The 17184-nt window shown below is 41.0% G+C and overlaps 1 protein-coding gene across 1 annotated transcript in view; it reads left to right on the top strand.

Annotated features, from left to right (window-relative positions):
- The window catches only part of cfap53 (cilia and flagella associated protein 53), a 45806-nt gene extending 29060 nt beyond the window's left edge, over positions 1-16746 (top strand). Inside the window, exons 5-8 of the mRNA XM_072574318.1 lie at positions 6373-6591; positions 7653-7869; positions 10457-10559; positions 16379-16746. Of these exons, the coding sequence (XP_072430419.1) occupies positions 6373-6591; positions 7653-7869; positions 10457-10559; positions 16379-16619 (780 nt within the window). The 3' untranslated portion in view covers positions 16620-16746. The remainder of the gene's footprint in view (positions 1-6372; positions 6592-7652; positions 7870-10456; positions 10560-16378) is intronic.
- Positions 16747-17184: the final 438 nt, after the last annotated feature.

Below are 17184 nucleotides of genomic sequence, written 5' to 3' on the forward strand. Positions count from 1 at the left end.
TTTCTGAGCTTTCAACCATTAATAAAGGAAAATGATTCTGCTAAGTATAGGAAATTCACCAATAAGAAACATTTCCACCCTCTGTAAATCTGAAGAATTGTGCACAATTTACAGCACAGAAACAGACCAGTCAACTTTAAAAGTGAGTGTTGCTGTCCATAAACATTCTCATTAGTTGATGCTTGTTAAGCCATTGTAAAGTTCACACAAATATTATGAAAATGAGGTATATTTCAGTACTGAAAAGAGACTTCGTGGGGAGGGGGTTGCGCTTTGGCAGGTCGGTGTGGACTTGTTGGGCCGAAGGGTCTGTTTCCACACTGTAAGTAATCTAATCTAATCTAAAAATGGTTTGTGAAAAATATATAAATGATATAGAAGAAAATTTGTGGGGATGATAAGTAAGTTTGTCAATAATTTGAAGATTGGTCTTGTGAGTGAGGAAGAAAGTCTTACATTATAGGAAGATACAGATGGATTGGTCAAATGGGCAAATCTGTGACAGATGGAGTTTAACCCTGATGAAGGTGATACACTTTGAAAGAAGTAACAAGTCAACAGAGTACTTAATGAATGACTGATGTGGAAGCTCAGAGGAAAATAGGGATGGTGGGATGCTTGTCCACAGATCCTCAAAAGCAGGAGGTCATGTTAATAAGGATAGTGAAGAAAGCATACGGGACACTTGCCTTTACCACTCCTTGAACAGATTATAAGAGCAAGCAGGTTATGTTGGAGATGTACAGGATTTTGGTTAGACCACAGCTGGTGTAATGTGTGCAGTTCTGATCAATGTTTTACAGGAAGGATGTGATTGCATTGGACAGGGTGCAAAGGAGATGCACTAGTATGTTGCCTAGGATGAAGCTGTTTAGCCATGAAGAGAGGCTGGATAAGTTTGAATGGTTTTCTTTGGAACAGAGAAGACTGTGAGGGGACCTGATAGAGGTGTATAAAATTATGAAGGGCATAGACAGGGTGGATGGAAAGCAGCTGGTCCCCTTAGCTGAGGGCCAGTAACAAGGGGGCAGAATTTTAAAGTGAAAGGCTGGACATTGAGAATGGATTTCAGGAAAGAGTTTTTCACTGAAAGGGCAGTGGATTCTGGAATGCACTGCCTGGGATGGTAGTAGAGATGGGAAACTTCACAACCTTTAAAAAAAACTTCAATGAACACTTGAAACATCAAAACATTCATGGCTATGGGCCAAGTGCTGGATGTACTGTAGATTTAAAGACTCAATGGACTGAACACTCACTTCTGGACTGTATAATTCTATCATTCTATATTTTCTTAGAGGGTGCCAGATCCTGGGGTCTACCATGATGACTATATCCTTGACAGCTTTAATGTTCTTGCTGTGTTCAATGGGTCAAATGCCTTATAAGGATGGTTGCTGAGGCTGTGACCATGGCTGATGATTCTGTTACATAACCTAATGACTGAACAAAGTGGAGCATAATGACAATCATGCTCATTCTTCAATCAGGGCTATGGCAGAGCAGATGATAGGCTTATTTCATTCCTAATTCATCATTCCCGATGAAAGGCTTTTGCCCGAAACATCGATTCTCCTGCTCCTCGGATGCTGCCTGACCTGCTGTTCTTTTCCAGCACCACACTCTTGACGCTAATCTCAAACATCTCCAGTCCTCACTTTCGCCTAGAACAGATGATAGGCCTATTGAAGTTGAGATTCCACTGGGTTGTCAGCTCGTAGTAGGGTTTTGGGGAAGGTGGAGAGATGGAGAGGGGGTTAGATTACAGTTCAATTCAGACAAAGTGTGCTATATAATCCTGTGCTCTGCACAATAGAGTAAGCAAACAGAAGATTTGATGGAGGCTGATGAGCTGGGAGAATGGGAGTAGTTATCTGAGAAGGAGGAAGAGGAAAGCACTAAGCAGGAGGAACACCTTCTCCAAGATAGAATGCAGAAATGTCAGGTACTACAAGCCAGACACATGGTTCCAGTAAAGGACTGCTGGTGCAGTGATTATTCAGTAACTGTAAAATTGTTGGTGCTTGAAAGCTTCTATTTAGTTGACTTCTGTTCACTTTTAGGGTTGGTGAAGAAAAGCAAATGGTTTGTAGTATTGAAAGCTCTCCTGTACGTGATGGTTCTACATTCTGGGCTATAGTGAAATTGGGGCAGCAGTACTTTAGAGAGGATTGTAAGATGAGATGAGACAAAGAACTGGTAAGCCTTTGGTGAATGGGAGAATTGGATGAATGTGGTACCATAGGGATGTGGTACCCAGTTAATGCAGCAAAGCTTGCTAGGATCTTGCAAGAATTGATAAAAATGATAGTCAGTCAGTTTTTGTTAAGATTCAGCCGAGGAACTCATTTTCATTTTCAAGTGACACTTGCATTCAGACTTCCCTAGCTGTCAGAATGTAGCTGTCCTGTAGTTTGAAGAAGACAAAAACTTTCTACTAGATATTACTTTACTGAGGTTTATAAAATCATGAGGGCTGCGGATAGAGTGAATAGCCAAGGTCTTTTTCCCTGGGTAGAGGAGTCCAAAACTAGAGGGCATAGGTTCAAGGTGAAAGGAGAAAGATTTAAAAGGGACCTAAGGGGCAACTTTTTCACACAGAATGCAATGAGCTGCCAGAGGAACTGGTGTAAACTGGTACCATTACAACATTTAAAAGACATCTAGATTGGTATGTGAACAGGAAGGGCTTGGAGGGATATTCGCCAAATGATGGCAAATGGGGCTAGATTAATTTAGGGGATCTGTTCAGCATGCATGAGTTGGACCGAAGGATCTGTTTCTTTGCTGTCCAACTTTATGATTCTATGACACTCATTGTAGATTCTCTTTACACAGTTGCTGGTTCAAGCTGTAGTCGGTGGTTTGCAGGAGAGCTGTAGCCAAGGGTGTATATACATGGAGATTTAGCTGGTAACAACAGCTTATTGGCCTGTGGACTAGTGACCAGTTATTGATGACAAAGGCCTTCTGCCTGCAAACGCTTGTGTGGTTGGTTCTCAGGTAGCTGAACAGCTTTAGAGCTGTGAACAAGATAAGGAAATAGCATCAGATCATCACCAGCTCAGGACCTTTCTCTGTCCTCAAAAGCAGTTTAAGCCTAGTTTAGTTTTCCTTCAGTTGCTGTAAGCTATGACCTTGAGTTAATACTTCAGATCATTTTTGAAAATGTGAACAGGTCACTGTGCCTCCTGCAAACAAGTGAAAGCAGCTGCAGAAAGAAGATCAAGAAGCAACATTCTGATCAGCACAAGAGTTATCTTTGCAGAACCTGTGAACAAGGACCATTGGACTACTTTCCCAGTCTTGCCCTTCACCCAGTACGCCCTTGTTTACTCCCTGTCTACCTATGTGTATATGTAAGGGGGGTGGGGGGAGGGAAATTGGTTTAGCTCAGTTGGCTGGATTGTTGCTTTACAGACCAGTGTGATGCCAACAGGGTGGGTTCAATTCCCATTACTGTATATCTTCTTCTAAACATAGGACAACTCCCATTAACGATAGTAATAGTCATAGGTGGGGGAAACTGTGAACAGTTAGGGATAGCAATTGGCATATGGATTTAAAGAACAGTGGAAGAATATAAAAAATAGTTAAAGTGTTTAATAATGCGCCCTTTTCAAAACTTTCTGGATATTTATCAATGCTGAATGTCCAGTTCACAAGGTTGCAATTTATATTTGATATCTTACATGTCAGAGCAGCAAGGAATGGCTACCAAGTGTCTTACTCCCAAATTAATTTGTAAGGGTCACTTATGCATCATAGAACCCCTACTGTGTGGAAGCAGGCCATTCAGCCCTTGGTAGTCCACACTGACCCTCTGAAGAACATCACACCCAGACCCAACCCCTATCCTACCTCCATAAACTGAGGTCATGCTGCAGTTGTATAAGACTCTGGTGCGGCCGCATCTGGAATATTGTGTGCAGTTTTGGTCGCCATACTATAGGAAGGATGTGGAGGCACTGGAACGGGTGCAGAGGAAGTTTACCAGGATGTTGCCTGGTATGGTAGGAAGATCCTATGAGGAAAGGCTGAGGCACTTGGGGTTGTTTTCATTGGAGAAAAGAAGGTTTAGGGGTGATTTGATAGAGGTGTACAAGATGATTAGGGGGTTAGATAGGGTTGACAGTGAGAACCTTTTTCCACGTATGGAGTCAGCTATTACAAGGGGGCATAGCTTTAAATTAAGGGGGTGTAGATATAGGACTGATGTTAGGGGTAGGTTCTTCACTCAGCGAGTCGTAAGTTCATGGAATGCCCTGCCAGTAGCAGTAGTGGACTCTCCCTCTTTATGGGTATTTAAGCGGGCATTGGATAGGTATATGGAGGATAGTGGGTTAGTGTAGGTTAGGTGGGCTTTGATCGGCGCAACATCGAGGGCCGAAGGGCCTGTACTGCGCTGTATTCTTCTATGTTCTATGTTCTATGTTCTAACTCACATTTCCACTTAACCTACATATCCCTGGACATTATGAGCAATTCATCATGTTCAGTCCACCTAATCTGTGGGAGGAAACCAGAACACCTGTAGGAAACCCACGCAGTCACTGGGACAATATGCAAATTCTGCTAGTTTTTCTAATCTACACCACTGGAAATAAGTTACACTGTAAAACAATTAATAGTTTCAGCAAAATAGTCCCCTGCTGATCTTTGCTCTAGACTGCTTGATTTACTCTGGTTGAATAAGCAGCTATGTCAAGGTTCATCGATTTTTGGTAGTCCAATCAGACGATTTTCACAGGGTGAAACTGAGGTTAGTTTATTTGTCTCTCCAGATATTGTGGCATAAAAAACTTTTTTTAACAGAAGAATGAAAATAAAAGGTAATCTTCTCCTGTCACTGATTCTAGGAGGCTATAGTTTCAGCATATATTGTGATTGCTGGTGCATACCAGCTGGTATTTGTAAGGTTATTCCACAAATATACCACTCCAAAGTCCCATGAAGTTATCCCATCACCTCTACAAATGTAAAACATATCTTAAAAGACATTTTTTACCACTTAAAAGGTGCTCCCCTGGTCTGTGATGACCACTTCCACTCTTGGCATAATGACCTCCAAGCTTCTGTTGGGTCACTTATGCACGAGGCAAATGGGAACTCTTAATGTAGTGTTACGAGCTCGAACCTCTCTGGTAATTAAAACCAAACACCCAGAAAAGCTTGCCTCACCTCATAATCTGGTAAAAGTGTGTTTGAGTGAAAGAGAACTCCCAATTTCAACTATTTAAAGAAAAATAACAATGCATTTTTCTAACTCTATTTGTGAACCCTAAGAACTATTAACAAATCCAATCCCCCTTTTCTTAACTAATTACTATCTGACCCAACTCTATAAACATGCTGCTCCAATGACACAACTATTAAACATTACATTAACTTAATTTCTCAAAGGCCATGCAGTTGGTCTTCTCCTCTCCCTTCAGCCTTTTTTCCTCTTCTTCCTGACTCTGCTCCCTGGGTCACCTTTCTTTGTACTGCTTTTACAGGAAAAGGTACCTTTTGAGAGATGGTGCCTTCTGAAATTTCTTTGAGAGAAGATGTTAGGTGGGCAGTTAGCTCTCCGACTCTATGGTAGTTGCTCTGACCAACTCTCAAAATGCCTACGTTTTTTGTACCCCCAACGTTGTTCCCTCTCGTTGCTCCGATGTTGTCAACACAATAAATTTAAATTCAAATGGGTTTTAGTGAAGGGCTTTTGCCCGAAACGTTGATTTTCCTGCTCCTCGGATGCTGCCTGAACTGCTGTGCTTCTCCAGCTCCACTCAAATCTAGAATCTGGTTTCCAGCATCTGCAGTCATTGTTTTTACCTTTTAGTAACCTGGGCATTATTTAAATCAATTGGTTAAATTTGAATGGTTGTTAAAACAGCAGCCAAGACTCAGATAGACAATTGTTACATGTATCTGTTTTGGAACAGCCCGTCTCATAGCTGTTTTATTTTGGCAGCTTTGGCTGTCCTTTAAACTTACTTTAAAATTCAGAAAACGTTTTCTATCTTAAACTGAACATACACTCTTTCAACTTAATAACAGTAGGAAAACCTTGCTGTAACCCCATCCACTTTGATATGGCTGACCTAATAATAGGATGACAGAGGTTCTATTCCTTGCAAGGCTGACAAAATACCATGGTCAGAAAATGTTAAAATATTTTAGCAGTTCAGGCAGCACATGTAGAGGAAAGCAAGTTTGACATTTCAGATCAATATCCACTAATCATTGTGATCAGTTTTTTCTTACTGGATATTCACTGGAGCAGGTGAGGGAGTTTGCATTTAAGGTCTTCCTAAGGTTTTGAGGACCTTAAAAATGTCCATAAGCAAAAAAAAAACTCTTATTGGAGCTTTGTACTTATCATAGAAAGAAAGACAACGTCTTTCAAAGTTGGAAGATGAGCGATTGGCACAGGAGAAGGCTCAAAAGCAGAAAGAATTCCGTGACAGTTTGAACAGATCAATGGCACTGAAGAAAAAACGTTTAGCAAAGGAGAAGGAAGAGGAGCAGGCGCTTGATACAAAGATAAGAGAGCAGGCCCTGAAGGAAAGTGCTGATGATGCCCAGGAGCAATTGCAGAAAAAGGTGAGCTGATCCATCTTGTATCACAATATAGAGAAAGAAAATGTTTTATGTATATCATTTTTATCATGTTTAAAGTTTTCTTGGTAGAATCATAGAATCCCTACAGTGTGGGAGCAGGCCATTCAGTCTACACCAATCCTCCGAACAGCATCCCACCCAGATTCACACCCTATCTGTGTAACCCCACATGTTCCCTGGCTGATTCATCTAACCTGCACATCCCTGGACACTATGGGCGTTTTAACATGGCCAGTCCACCTAACCTACACATGTTTGGACTGTGGGAAGAAATAGGAGGAAACCTATGCAGACACAGGGAGAATGTGCAAACTCCACAAAGGTCCAAGGTTCTTGGCGCTGTGAGGCAGCAGTGCTGACCACTGAGCCACCGTGCCAAACCTTTATTCTTCTTTATTTTATCCTGTTTATTATTTACTTATTAAACAATTCTGAGTACTAGATACCTTGTACTACTTTGATATAATTTTGGTTCCATTCAAAATTAATATCTCCTTCTAGTTTATTTCATTCCTTTACATGTTTAACTTAAATATGAATGTACGAACATTCAGATTAAGAGTAGAAGTAGGCCACTTGACTTCCTGAACCTGTCCACTATTCATAGCTCATTGCTGATCTGATTACTCCACATTCCCTTCTACCACTACTTACCTTTCATCCAACGCTTCCTATGTTTCCTAATCCACCTATTCAGCGATGTCATTATATACCTCTGGAGCAGATGGGATTTGAACCTGTACCTCTTGGATTAGAGGTAGAGACTCTACCACTGTATCATAAAAGCCCTTACTGGTTGACTTGAAATGCTGTCTGTCACTGCAGCTGCAGTGCAACCTGATGTTCTCATCATTTAGGTGCTATCCAATGTCAAGCTTTATATGAGAAAGATATCTCACCATGACTTTAGTAAGATTCATCTACATCTAATGATATTGCACAAGTGCTATTGTCCTCTTGTTTGTGAAGCATCGGTGAACAAGGGGAAAGATTTAAATTTATTCACAATCCTGTTAATTTGAAAGGATCATTTCTTTCCTTAGCTGGATCTCCAGAGAGAAGTGCAAATCTATCGAAAATATTTGGCTCAGAAAGCAGATGATGAAAAACGTCAAGAAGAGGAAACAAACCGGCTAATTGAGAAGGATGTAGAGAAAACTTGGGCCAAACGCAATGAGCAGGTGCGTCTAAAGAAAGAGGCTCTAGATCGCCTCAAGAAGGAAGTAATGGAAACACGCAAGCTTCAGATTCAGGAACATTGTAAGTAATTTGTTTAGTCCTCCCCCAGTGATTTTGTTTTTGAAGTTCAGTTATTAAATTATAGTAATAATTTTCTTTTCTGTCAGGAAAACAAGCTGGGCAATCTAAAAAAAACTAACATCTAACAAATCCCTGTAATTTCTCTTCATCCCTTGATGCCTTCTTCCTAGTCAAATGATTACTGAAATCTTACGTGAAGAATGAATATCTGTGCTTGGTCTGGTGAGCATGTTGATTACCAATTGTGACATGATAAGGACAGGGAGGGCAGGGTAGTTTGCTGTAATCTGCACTGACCTTGTAGGATTGACTCCTCTTACTTTCTCTGCATAACACTGAGAACACATTATAGGCAGTGTTAAATATGAATCAGGAGAAAGCAAGGACTGCAGATGCTGGAGATCAGAGTCAAAAGTGTGGTTCTGGAAAAGCACAGCTGGTCAGGCAGCATCCGAGGAGCAGGAGAGTCAATGTTTCGACATTCCTGAGAAGAGCTTATGCTTGAAACATTGACTCTCTTGCTCTTGGATGCTGCCTGACCGGCTGTGCTTTTCCAGCACCATACTTTCTGCCTTAATTATGAATTAGACTGATATTTCCACTGTGGATGTCCAATTTACCTGTGTGAATGATGTGTTCCATCTTTTCAGATTGGGACACTTATGGTAGTATTGATTAGGGTAGTACTGAACATCTTTTAATTTTTAAGCTGTTCCCAGCCTGCTCTTAACTGTCATGAGGCTTAATATTGTGGCCAATAAACCATTATGTGACATTTTTGGGAAAGAGATCTTTATAAAATGTGGTGAATGGCCCTCTAATGGACATCTAAAATCAGAAACAAAAACTGGAAGAGCTCAGTACGTCTGGCAGCATCTGTGAAGATAAATCAGAGTTAATATTTCAGGTCCATTGACCCTTCCTCAGAATAATGGTAGCTAGGAAAATGTCAGTTTATATTCAGAATATAGGGTCAGGGGAGAGGGTAAGGAGTAAATGATAGGTGGGGATAGAGCCCAAAGAGAGAAAATAACAGTTGGAAAGACAAAGGAGTGGATAAAGAGGGTGCATAGCTGTTAATGGAGACTGTTAGTGACTAACAATAGATAGTGGGTACTGACAGACTATGTAATAACAACTTTCCCATGTCCTAGCCCCCTACCCCATAAACCAGGCCTTGTTATCACACAGTCTGCCATTACACAGTACCTATTGTTAGTCACTAACAGTCTCTGAACAGCTATTCACCCGCCTAGCCAGATTGTTCGTTTGGGAGTGTGGTCAGGATAGACTGGTTGGACTGAAGGGTCTTTTCCATGTATGACTGTACATTTCAGGAGAATGTGAAGATATGCGACAATAGAAAAGCTTCTTGTGAATGGTTCCAGGGATGAGGAAATTAAAGTAACTAGATTATTTTTGGAGAAGTTGGATGATTTCCCTTGGGAGATTTAATAGAACTTTTCAAAATCAAGAAGTATCTGGACAAAATAAATAGGAAGAACATGTTCCCACTGGTGGAAGGATTGAGAAAAAAAAGGCACAGATTCAAGAAATTGCCAAAGAAATAGCAAGAAGACATGCGGAAACAGCGGGTGATTAAGGTCTGGAATGCATTGCCTATGTTTGTGCTTCAAGTGAGATATTCAAGAGAGGATTGGATGTTTGTCTGAAGAGGAAGAATATGCAAAATTACACAGAGAAGTTGGGGAATGACATTAGCCTGTTTTGGAGATCTGGCAGACCACGATGGACTGAATTGTCTCCTTTTGTGCTGTAACAATTCTGTAGTTCTGAGATTCCATTCCTCTCTCTTTTTCAAAGGGTCCTAGCAAAGTATTTGTCTCATTCACCTCTGTCACTGATCATCCTGATAATGTGTTTGCTGGAAAGTACAAGTTCATAAGACCATGAGAAATAGGAACAGGAGTAGGCCATTCGGCCTATCGAGCCTGCTCTGCCATTATATAGGATCATTGCTGATCTGATGTTCCTCATGTCCCCTTTCCTACCCTTTCCCTGTAACCCATAATTCCCTTGTGGATCAAGAACCTATCTATCTCAGCCTTAAATATACACAAGGAATCAGACCCCATAGCTCTCTGTGGCAAGGAGTTCCAAATATTTTCCAACTTCTGAGAGGAGAAATTCCTCCTCATCTCAATCGTACATCGGTGCCTCTAATTCTGAGGTTATACCTTTTGGTCCGAGACTCTCCATGAAGGGAAACATCCTCTCAAAATTACCCTGTCTGGCAATTTAAGAATCCAATATGTTTCATGGGATAACCTGTCATTCTTCTAAATTCCAATAAGAAGAGTCCAAACGAGATAAATGTTCGCTCATTAGATAATCCTTCTATACTGGGGATCATCCTAGTAAACCTCCTCTGAACTGCCTCCATTAAAATAATATCTTTGCTTAACTGCTCACAACACGTCAGAGGGGGTGTCACCAGAACCTTGTATAATTGCAGTATTTCATTTTCCTAACATCTTTCCTATTTGTCTCAGCAAAACCATCACTGCCTCATGATTTCAAAATGATGGAAAATGTACGGTTACAAATGTTTGATTTCTATTTTCAGTGGAGAAAAATACAAAGACCCCGCAACAGATGGCAGAGGAAAGAGCCAAAATTATTCAAACCATTGAAGAGCAGAAAAAGGTGGAAGATGAAAAACTGGCCAGGTACACCGTTGCAGGATATAGATGGTGTGGATTATAAGAGAATATCAAAGTCATCTTGTTGCAATGTGAGTTGCAGTATATAATGCTTGTTAGTGGATAGTGGGCTCAGAAAAAGTCAAAGTTCACAAAGATTCTAATGAAATCTCAATTTAAAGCTCATAAAACATAGCTTCAACTGACTGTTGAAACCTATTATAATGTAGAAAATTGTCTCTTGATAGAAGCCATCTCAATGGTGTATCAATTATACAAAGCTGTTTGGATTCACTCAGCAGTCAGGTTGAATCTAACACAAGTTTGATCCTGAGTTGAGCTTCAAACCTCCCGTCTGCTCTGTTCAGAACTCTGTTCATTCCATCTCAATACATTTCTCACCTACATCTCTACTTCACATAAATCGCTACGGAAATCCCTTCAGCATAATTACACTAGAACTTTTTTCTTATTCATTCATGGAAAATATATGCCACTGGCTAACCCTAATTGCCCAGAAGACAGTTAAGAGTCAACCACATGACCTTGATTCCAGAATCGCATATCTGCCAGACCAGGTAAGGACAGCAGATTTTCTTCCTTTAGTGGGTTTTTACATGGTTAGCATAAAGCCAGTTCTTTAATTTCAGATTTTTATTAAATTCAAATTTTTGCATCACAAAATGAATGTTCCTAGGACCTCCTTTTGCTCTTAACCATCCCCAAGAATCCCTGGTCATGACGTTTTACTGTTGAATTTCCCTCCTGGCAAGTGACTATCAATCTTTGCCAGAAGTGAGCTCCCCTGTTCCCTCCCCACTTCCCTCCAAATACTGAGGCCCTCCATTCTGGTACCTTTATCTAAATTCCACTGATATGTCACATCTCTTCCCACCACTAAATGTTTCCTCATTATGTTTCACCATAACATAAACTCTTGTAAGTTCTCTGCCTTAGGGTTTGGTGCCATCTGATGTCCTGTAAAGAACCTCTGGATATTATTATGTGATGCAGTGCTCCTCCCAACTCCTCCAAAGCTGTCTCAGATGACAGAATTTAATGTAGGCGATAAAGGTCTCCACCATTGGCTGAAGAACAGGCAGGAGTTTACCAGAATTTTCTTTCCTGAATTTTGGATTCAAGGTGATGGAAATCCAACCCATTTAGAGCTACTGTTCAAGGTCAGAAGTTTCCATTTGGCTGCCGATCCACTGGGATTAGTGGCTACTGCCAGTAATACACCCAGTAACGGTTGAGGGATTTGGGCCAGAGATGAGTGAGGGTGGAATGGGGGTCAGAGAGAGATTCACTTACTAGTGAGCAGAGGGACTCAAAAGAAAAGATAAAGGGTTGGCTCCTAAGGACTCTCCAATCACAATGCTGGGTCACTTGATCAGGCATTTTGAATGAGAGATCCTCCCTCGAATCCTGATTGCATTTTGTCCGTGGGTTCCCACCCAGTGATTATGAAAAAACAAAGATGGTGGAAATGATCTTGATCTTGTGCAGCATGAGGATTTGCGAGAAAGCTGGGAAAATACAGTGAAAATAAAATAAAATCATAATGTTAAGGTTGAGAAAAAAATTCAAATTTTCCAGTTAATATTTAAACAATGACTCCCAAATCTCCCTAATGATCAGCTCCTACCTTAGTTCCATACAATTCCATCTCTATAATAGCCCAACTCCCCTAATTTCGATGCAGCTTCCAATTCTTCTATCCTTCCCCAAGAAACTAGATAGCTCCAATTTCCAGCGTGAAAGTCAGAATGGTGACCTGGAAGGAAAAGCTCATTGCTTGCTCCTCCAAGTCTTCATCCAACTCAGTTTTCATCACAATGTCCCTACTTGCCCTATAGACATTGTCCTCCTCCACCCTTCATCCACACAAATCGGTATCGACTAACCACCAGCCTGACTACATCATCATTTCTACTAGTGTGGTCCAACACACACACACCACTTCAGTCGTCCATACCCTCACTTTGGAGCTCATGGACACCTTCAACTCACATGTTTCTGCCAGGTCGCTTTACATGCATCTCATTCATATGCCCATGATGGATCTTAACACTCTATTTTTTTGTAGTATTCATTTTGTACTTACAAGGAGGCAGCTTGCGCCTGGAGATTGCATTTTTCTTAGTGCAGAGGGAGAGACAAGCAGCTTGTCATGGCTTGGAGCATTAAACAATCAAAGGTTTGGGCATGTCACTGTACTGTGCAATGCCAACGTCACATCTACAAAATGTGCCACCAGCCTGTGTGACAAACACACTGCATTTGCTTCAATCAAACAGCCACGGGTCAGGAGGTACTCCACTCAGCCAGGGGCTACCACCACTTTTAACCAAGGTACTTCCAGTCCAGGGGGTGGGCCATGGTCAGTCAGACAATTGTCCTGGAATCCATGCCTTTTCAGTGTACATGAGAAATGTATTGAGATGGAATGAACAGAGTTCTGAACAGAACAGATGGGAGGTTTGAAGCTCACCTCAGGATTAAACATTTGTTAGATTCAATCTGACTGCTGAGTGAATTCAACCAGCTTTGTATAATTGATACACCATTGAGATGGCTTCTATCAAGAAAAAGTTATTTTCTACATTATAATAGGTTTCAACAGCCAGTTGAAGCTATGTTTTATGAGCTTTAAATTGAGATTTCATGAGAATCTTTGTGAACTTTGATTTTTTCTGAGCCCACTATCCACTAACAAGCATTAGATACTGCAACTGACATTGAAACAAGGTCAAACAGATGACCTGTCCTACAGTTCATGCAGTCAGTCCTGGGATGTTGCTATAGGTTGGGGAGTTTAATGAGAATGATGAGAGATAGTTACGGCATGTCACTAGATGTCGTGTATGACTGATTACTCAGAGTGAATTGGAAGCTATGTTGGAGTGTTTGTAGCAGGTCAGGGTTGATTAAATGCATGCATAACTGAGACATAATCCAAACCAATAAAGGTGCACCAAAGGTTAGATAAACTGCTAAATGGAGAGAATGGAAAGTTCAACAAGTTTTTTAACTAGATTAATAATAATTTCCTGTAACAATTAAAAATAAGAGCAATGCATCTGAATGATCAGCAGATGGTGCTAAGTTACTTCTAATAAGGTGAAATCTCACTGACCGAGGAAGTGTTTCACTTATTTGCTTGAGGATCTACTGGACTCCTACAGTACTATGAAAGAACTCACCAGACTGTACAAGAGGGGCGACACGGTGGCTCAGTGGTTAGCATTGCTGCCTCACAGCACCAGGTTCTCTGGTGCAATTCCAGCCTTGGGCGACTATCTGTGTGGAGTTTGCACATTCTCCCCGTGTCTGCGTGGGTTTCCTCCAGGTACTCCGGTTTCCTCACATAGTCCAAAGATATGCAGGTTAGGTGAATTGGCCACGCTAAATTGCCCAAAGTGTGAGGTGCATTAGTCAGAGGGAAATGGGTCTGGGTGGGTTACTCTTTGGAGGGTCAGTGTGGACTTGTTGGGCTGAAGGGCCTGTTTCCACACTGTAGGGAATCTAATCTATCTAAACCCTGTTAATTTTGGTTATTGCAAATGGCATCATAAAGGGTTAGAACTTCTACCTGCTTTAAAAATGATGTTGACAGAGCATTCCACTGTTGAGAGCAATTGCTTGGTTAGAAGTAATAACTTCCCTGGTTCATCTATCTCAATTGACTCACTCAGTTTCCAGATGAGTACAAATGGGCTTCATTGAGGACATACTGAAGATCACTCCCAACCTCGCCATCACTCCCACCATCGCAACCTCACATCTTTAGGGCAAGGAGCACAGATTTTTCTGTAAATGCAAATGAAATGCCTGCTCACTGATCCTGCCAATTCAGGAAGCTATTGGTGATGGTTCGGGTCCCACTGCAGTGGGCCATGAATATGCTCAAGCAATCCTACTGTAACCACTGGATCTTCTGAGCATATTTTCTTAGAGTGTGGTACATGAAGATTGATCATAGAGTCATAAACATGGAAAGAGATCCTTTGTCCATCTCGTCTATGCCGACCATACTTCTCAGTTTATATGAGACCCACTTCCCTGCTTTTGGTCCATATCCCTCTAAAGTTTTCCTATTCATGTACCTTTTCAAATGCCTTTTAAATGTTGTAACTGTATCACTTCCTCTGGCAGTTTATTCCACATACTTACTGATCTTTGTGTGAAAATGTTGCCCCTCAGGTCCCTTTTAAACCTTTCTCCTCTCACCTTAAAAATATGCCTCCTACTTTTGAACCCCCTCCCCATCCTAGGGAAAAGATCTTTGCTATTCAGGATATCTATGCCCATCAAGATTTTATAAATCTCAAAAGGTCATCCCTCAACCTCCTCTGCTCCAGTGAACAAAGTCCCAGCTTATCCAGCCTCTCCTTATAACTCAAACCTTTCAATCATGGCAACTTCCGGGTAAATCTTTTCTGAACCCTCCAATTTAATAATATCCTCCGTATAGCAGGGTGACCAGAACTGTACAAAGTACTCCAAAAGTGGCTTCACCAACTTCCGATATAACTTCAACATGACTACCCAACTCCTATAGTCATTGGTCTGAGCAATGATGGCAAGTATTCTAAACACCTTGTAACCACTCTGTTTACTAACAATGTAACTTTCAAAGAATTATGTACCTGAAATCCTAGGTCTCTCTGTTTGACAACACTACCCAGGGCTCTACCATTAACTGTATAAGTCCTACCTTTGTTTGTTTTACCGAAATACACCACCTCACATTTATCCAAATTAATCTTGATCTGCCACTCCTCAGCCCATTGGCCCAATTGATCATATCAGACTCCAGATGACTTGGACTCACTTTTGTTCTTCACAGAATTGTTACAGTGTAGCCAGTTGTGTCTGCACCACTCTTCAAATGAGCATCATTACTGAGTGCCAATCTCCCGCTGATTCCTTATATCCTTGCATATTCCTTATATCCATGAGTGAATGTCTCAGTTGAGCCTGTTTCCAGCTCAGTTCCAAGCACTGCATTCCATATCCTATCTACTGGCTGTGTGAAAAAGAAAATGCTCATATCACATGTGTCCCTTTTGCAAAACACTTTAAATCTATGCCTTCTTGTTCTTGTTCTGTTTATGAGCAGGAATAATTTCCCTATCCACTCTATCCAGTACACTCACAATTTTGAAAATCGTTATTAGATCTCCTCATAGCTTTCTTCTCTCCAAAGGGAACACAGTATATATTTCTATAATTTTCTTTCATCCCTATTATGAGTTCTCCTGACTTTGCTTCCCTTTTTGCATATAACCTTGCTGGTTTGCTTGCATGCTTTACTTTCTCCCTCCTTTTCAGTGAGACCTAAGAAAGGGCTACCCGTCCAATTATACACCATGGAAACAGACCCAATAGTTCAAACAGTCTCTGCCGACCATAACCCCAAACTAAACTGGTCCCACCGCTTGTGCTTGGCCTTTATCCCTCCAAAACCTTTTGTGTTCATGAACTTATCCAAATGTCTTCAAAAGTTGTAACTGTACCCGTATCCACCACCTTCATAGTTCATTCCACTTGTGAACCATTCTCCCCTAGAAGGATCTATTAAACAGTATTCATAAAAGGACTGATTTAATACATAAATCTCAGATTTTCGTGGCCAGGCCTTCAGTCATCCAGGATACAAATCTGTTTTGAACCTATTCCCAGGTGTACCACATATTTGCTCCTCAGTTGGCTTTACTTCTCATTTCACCAGCTATTTCAAATGGTGCAGATTTTTATTACTCTTTACTATCTATCAGAAACAAACAATTAATGAATGGCTCTCTAATGGTAGCATACATGAATACTTTTCCTGCTCATAGAGATAAGCAAGCAAAGAAGATGCATCAGCAGGACGTACTGGCACAAATAAAGTACCAAAAGCATCAGGCTGAGAAAAAGAAGGCAGAAGAACAGCGTGAGGTGGAAGCAGGAAAGCTGGAAGAGGAAGCTTACCAGAAAAAGCTTCAGGATGCTCTTTCTCAACCTTATACCAGCAGTGATAAGATTCATCCCTGGAGGAGGGAAAATTGTCTAAACCCTAAGCTCAATGAAACATGTTAGGATTATTGTTGCTATCTGTGAACACATACTGTAGTTTTGTTTAATTTGTAATGACAATTTGAATTGTGCTTTGTGACGAAGCACTTAAGTGTATTGTATATTACTCAAGTTATTATTGTAATTTTAGGTAATTAAAATGTTGAACTAGAAAAATTTGCTTTTGTGTTTAGATTGATACCTTCTATACTAAAAAAGTGCACCACAGCATAGTGACACCTTAGCGAAAGTCTGCTCTGCCATTCGTCATTGCTGATAAGTTTCTCAACACCATTCTCCTGTTTTCTCCCTGTAACCCCTGATCCCCTTGATACTCAAGAACCTATCTATCTCAGTCTTGCAGTCTTACACAGTCATAAACCAGAGTACACTTTGAATGGGTGTCGACAATGACTAAGAACATTGAGCCCATGAAATGACCTGCATAGTTGATGTGTAATCGAGTCCAGGGTTTACTTGGAAATTCCCATGAATCTGGGGAAGCTGCTGGCGGTAATTCCTGTCCTTGTTGGCACTCTGGGCATTGCCCCACTAACGTGGCTAAGTCCTCATCCAATCCTGGTCACCA

Source organism: Chiloscyllium punctatum, chromosome 1, assembly GCF_047496795.1.
Source record: "Chiloscyllium punctatum isolate Juve2018m chromosome 1, sChiPun1.3, whole genome shotgun sequence".
NCBI lineage: Eukaryota > Metazoa > Chordata > Chondrichthyes > Orectolobiformes > Hemiscylliidae > Chiloscyllium > Chiloscyllium punctatum.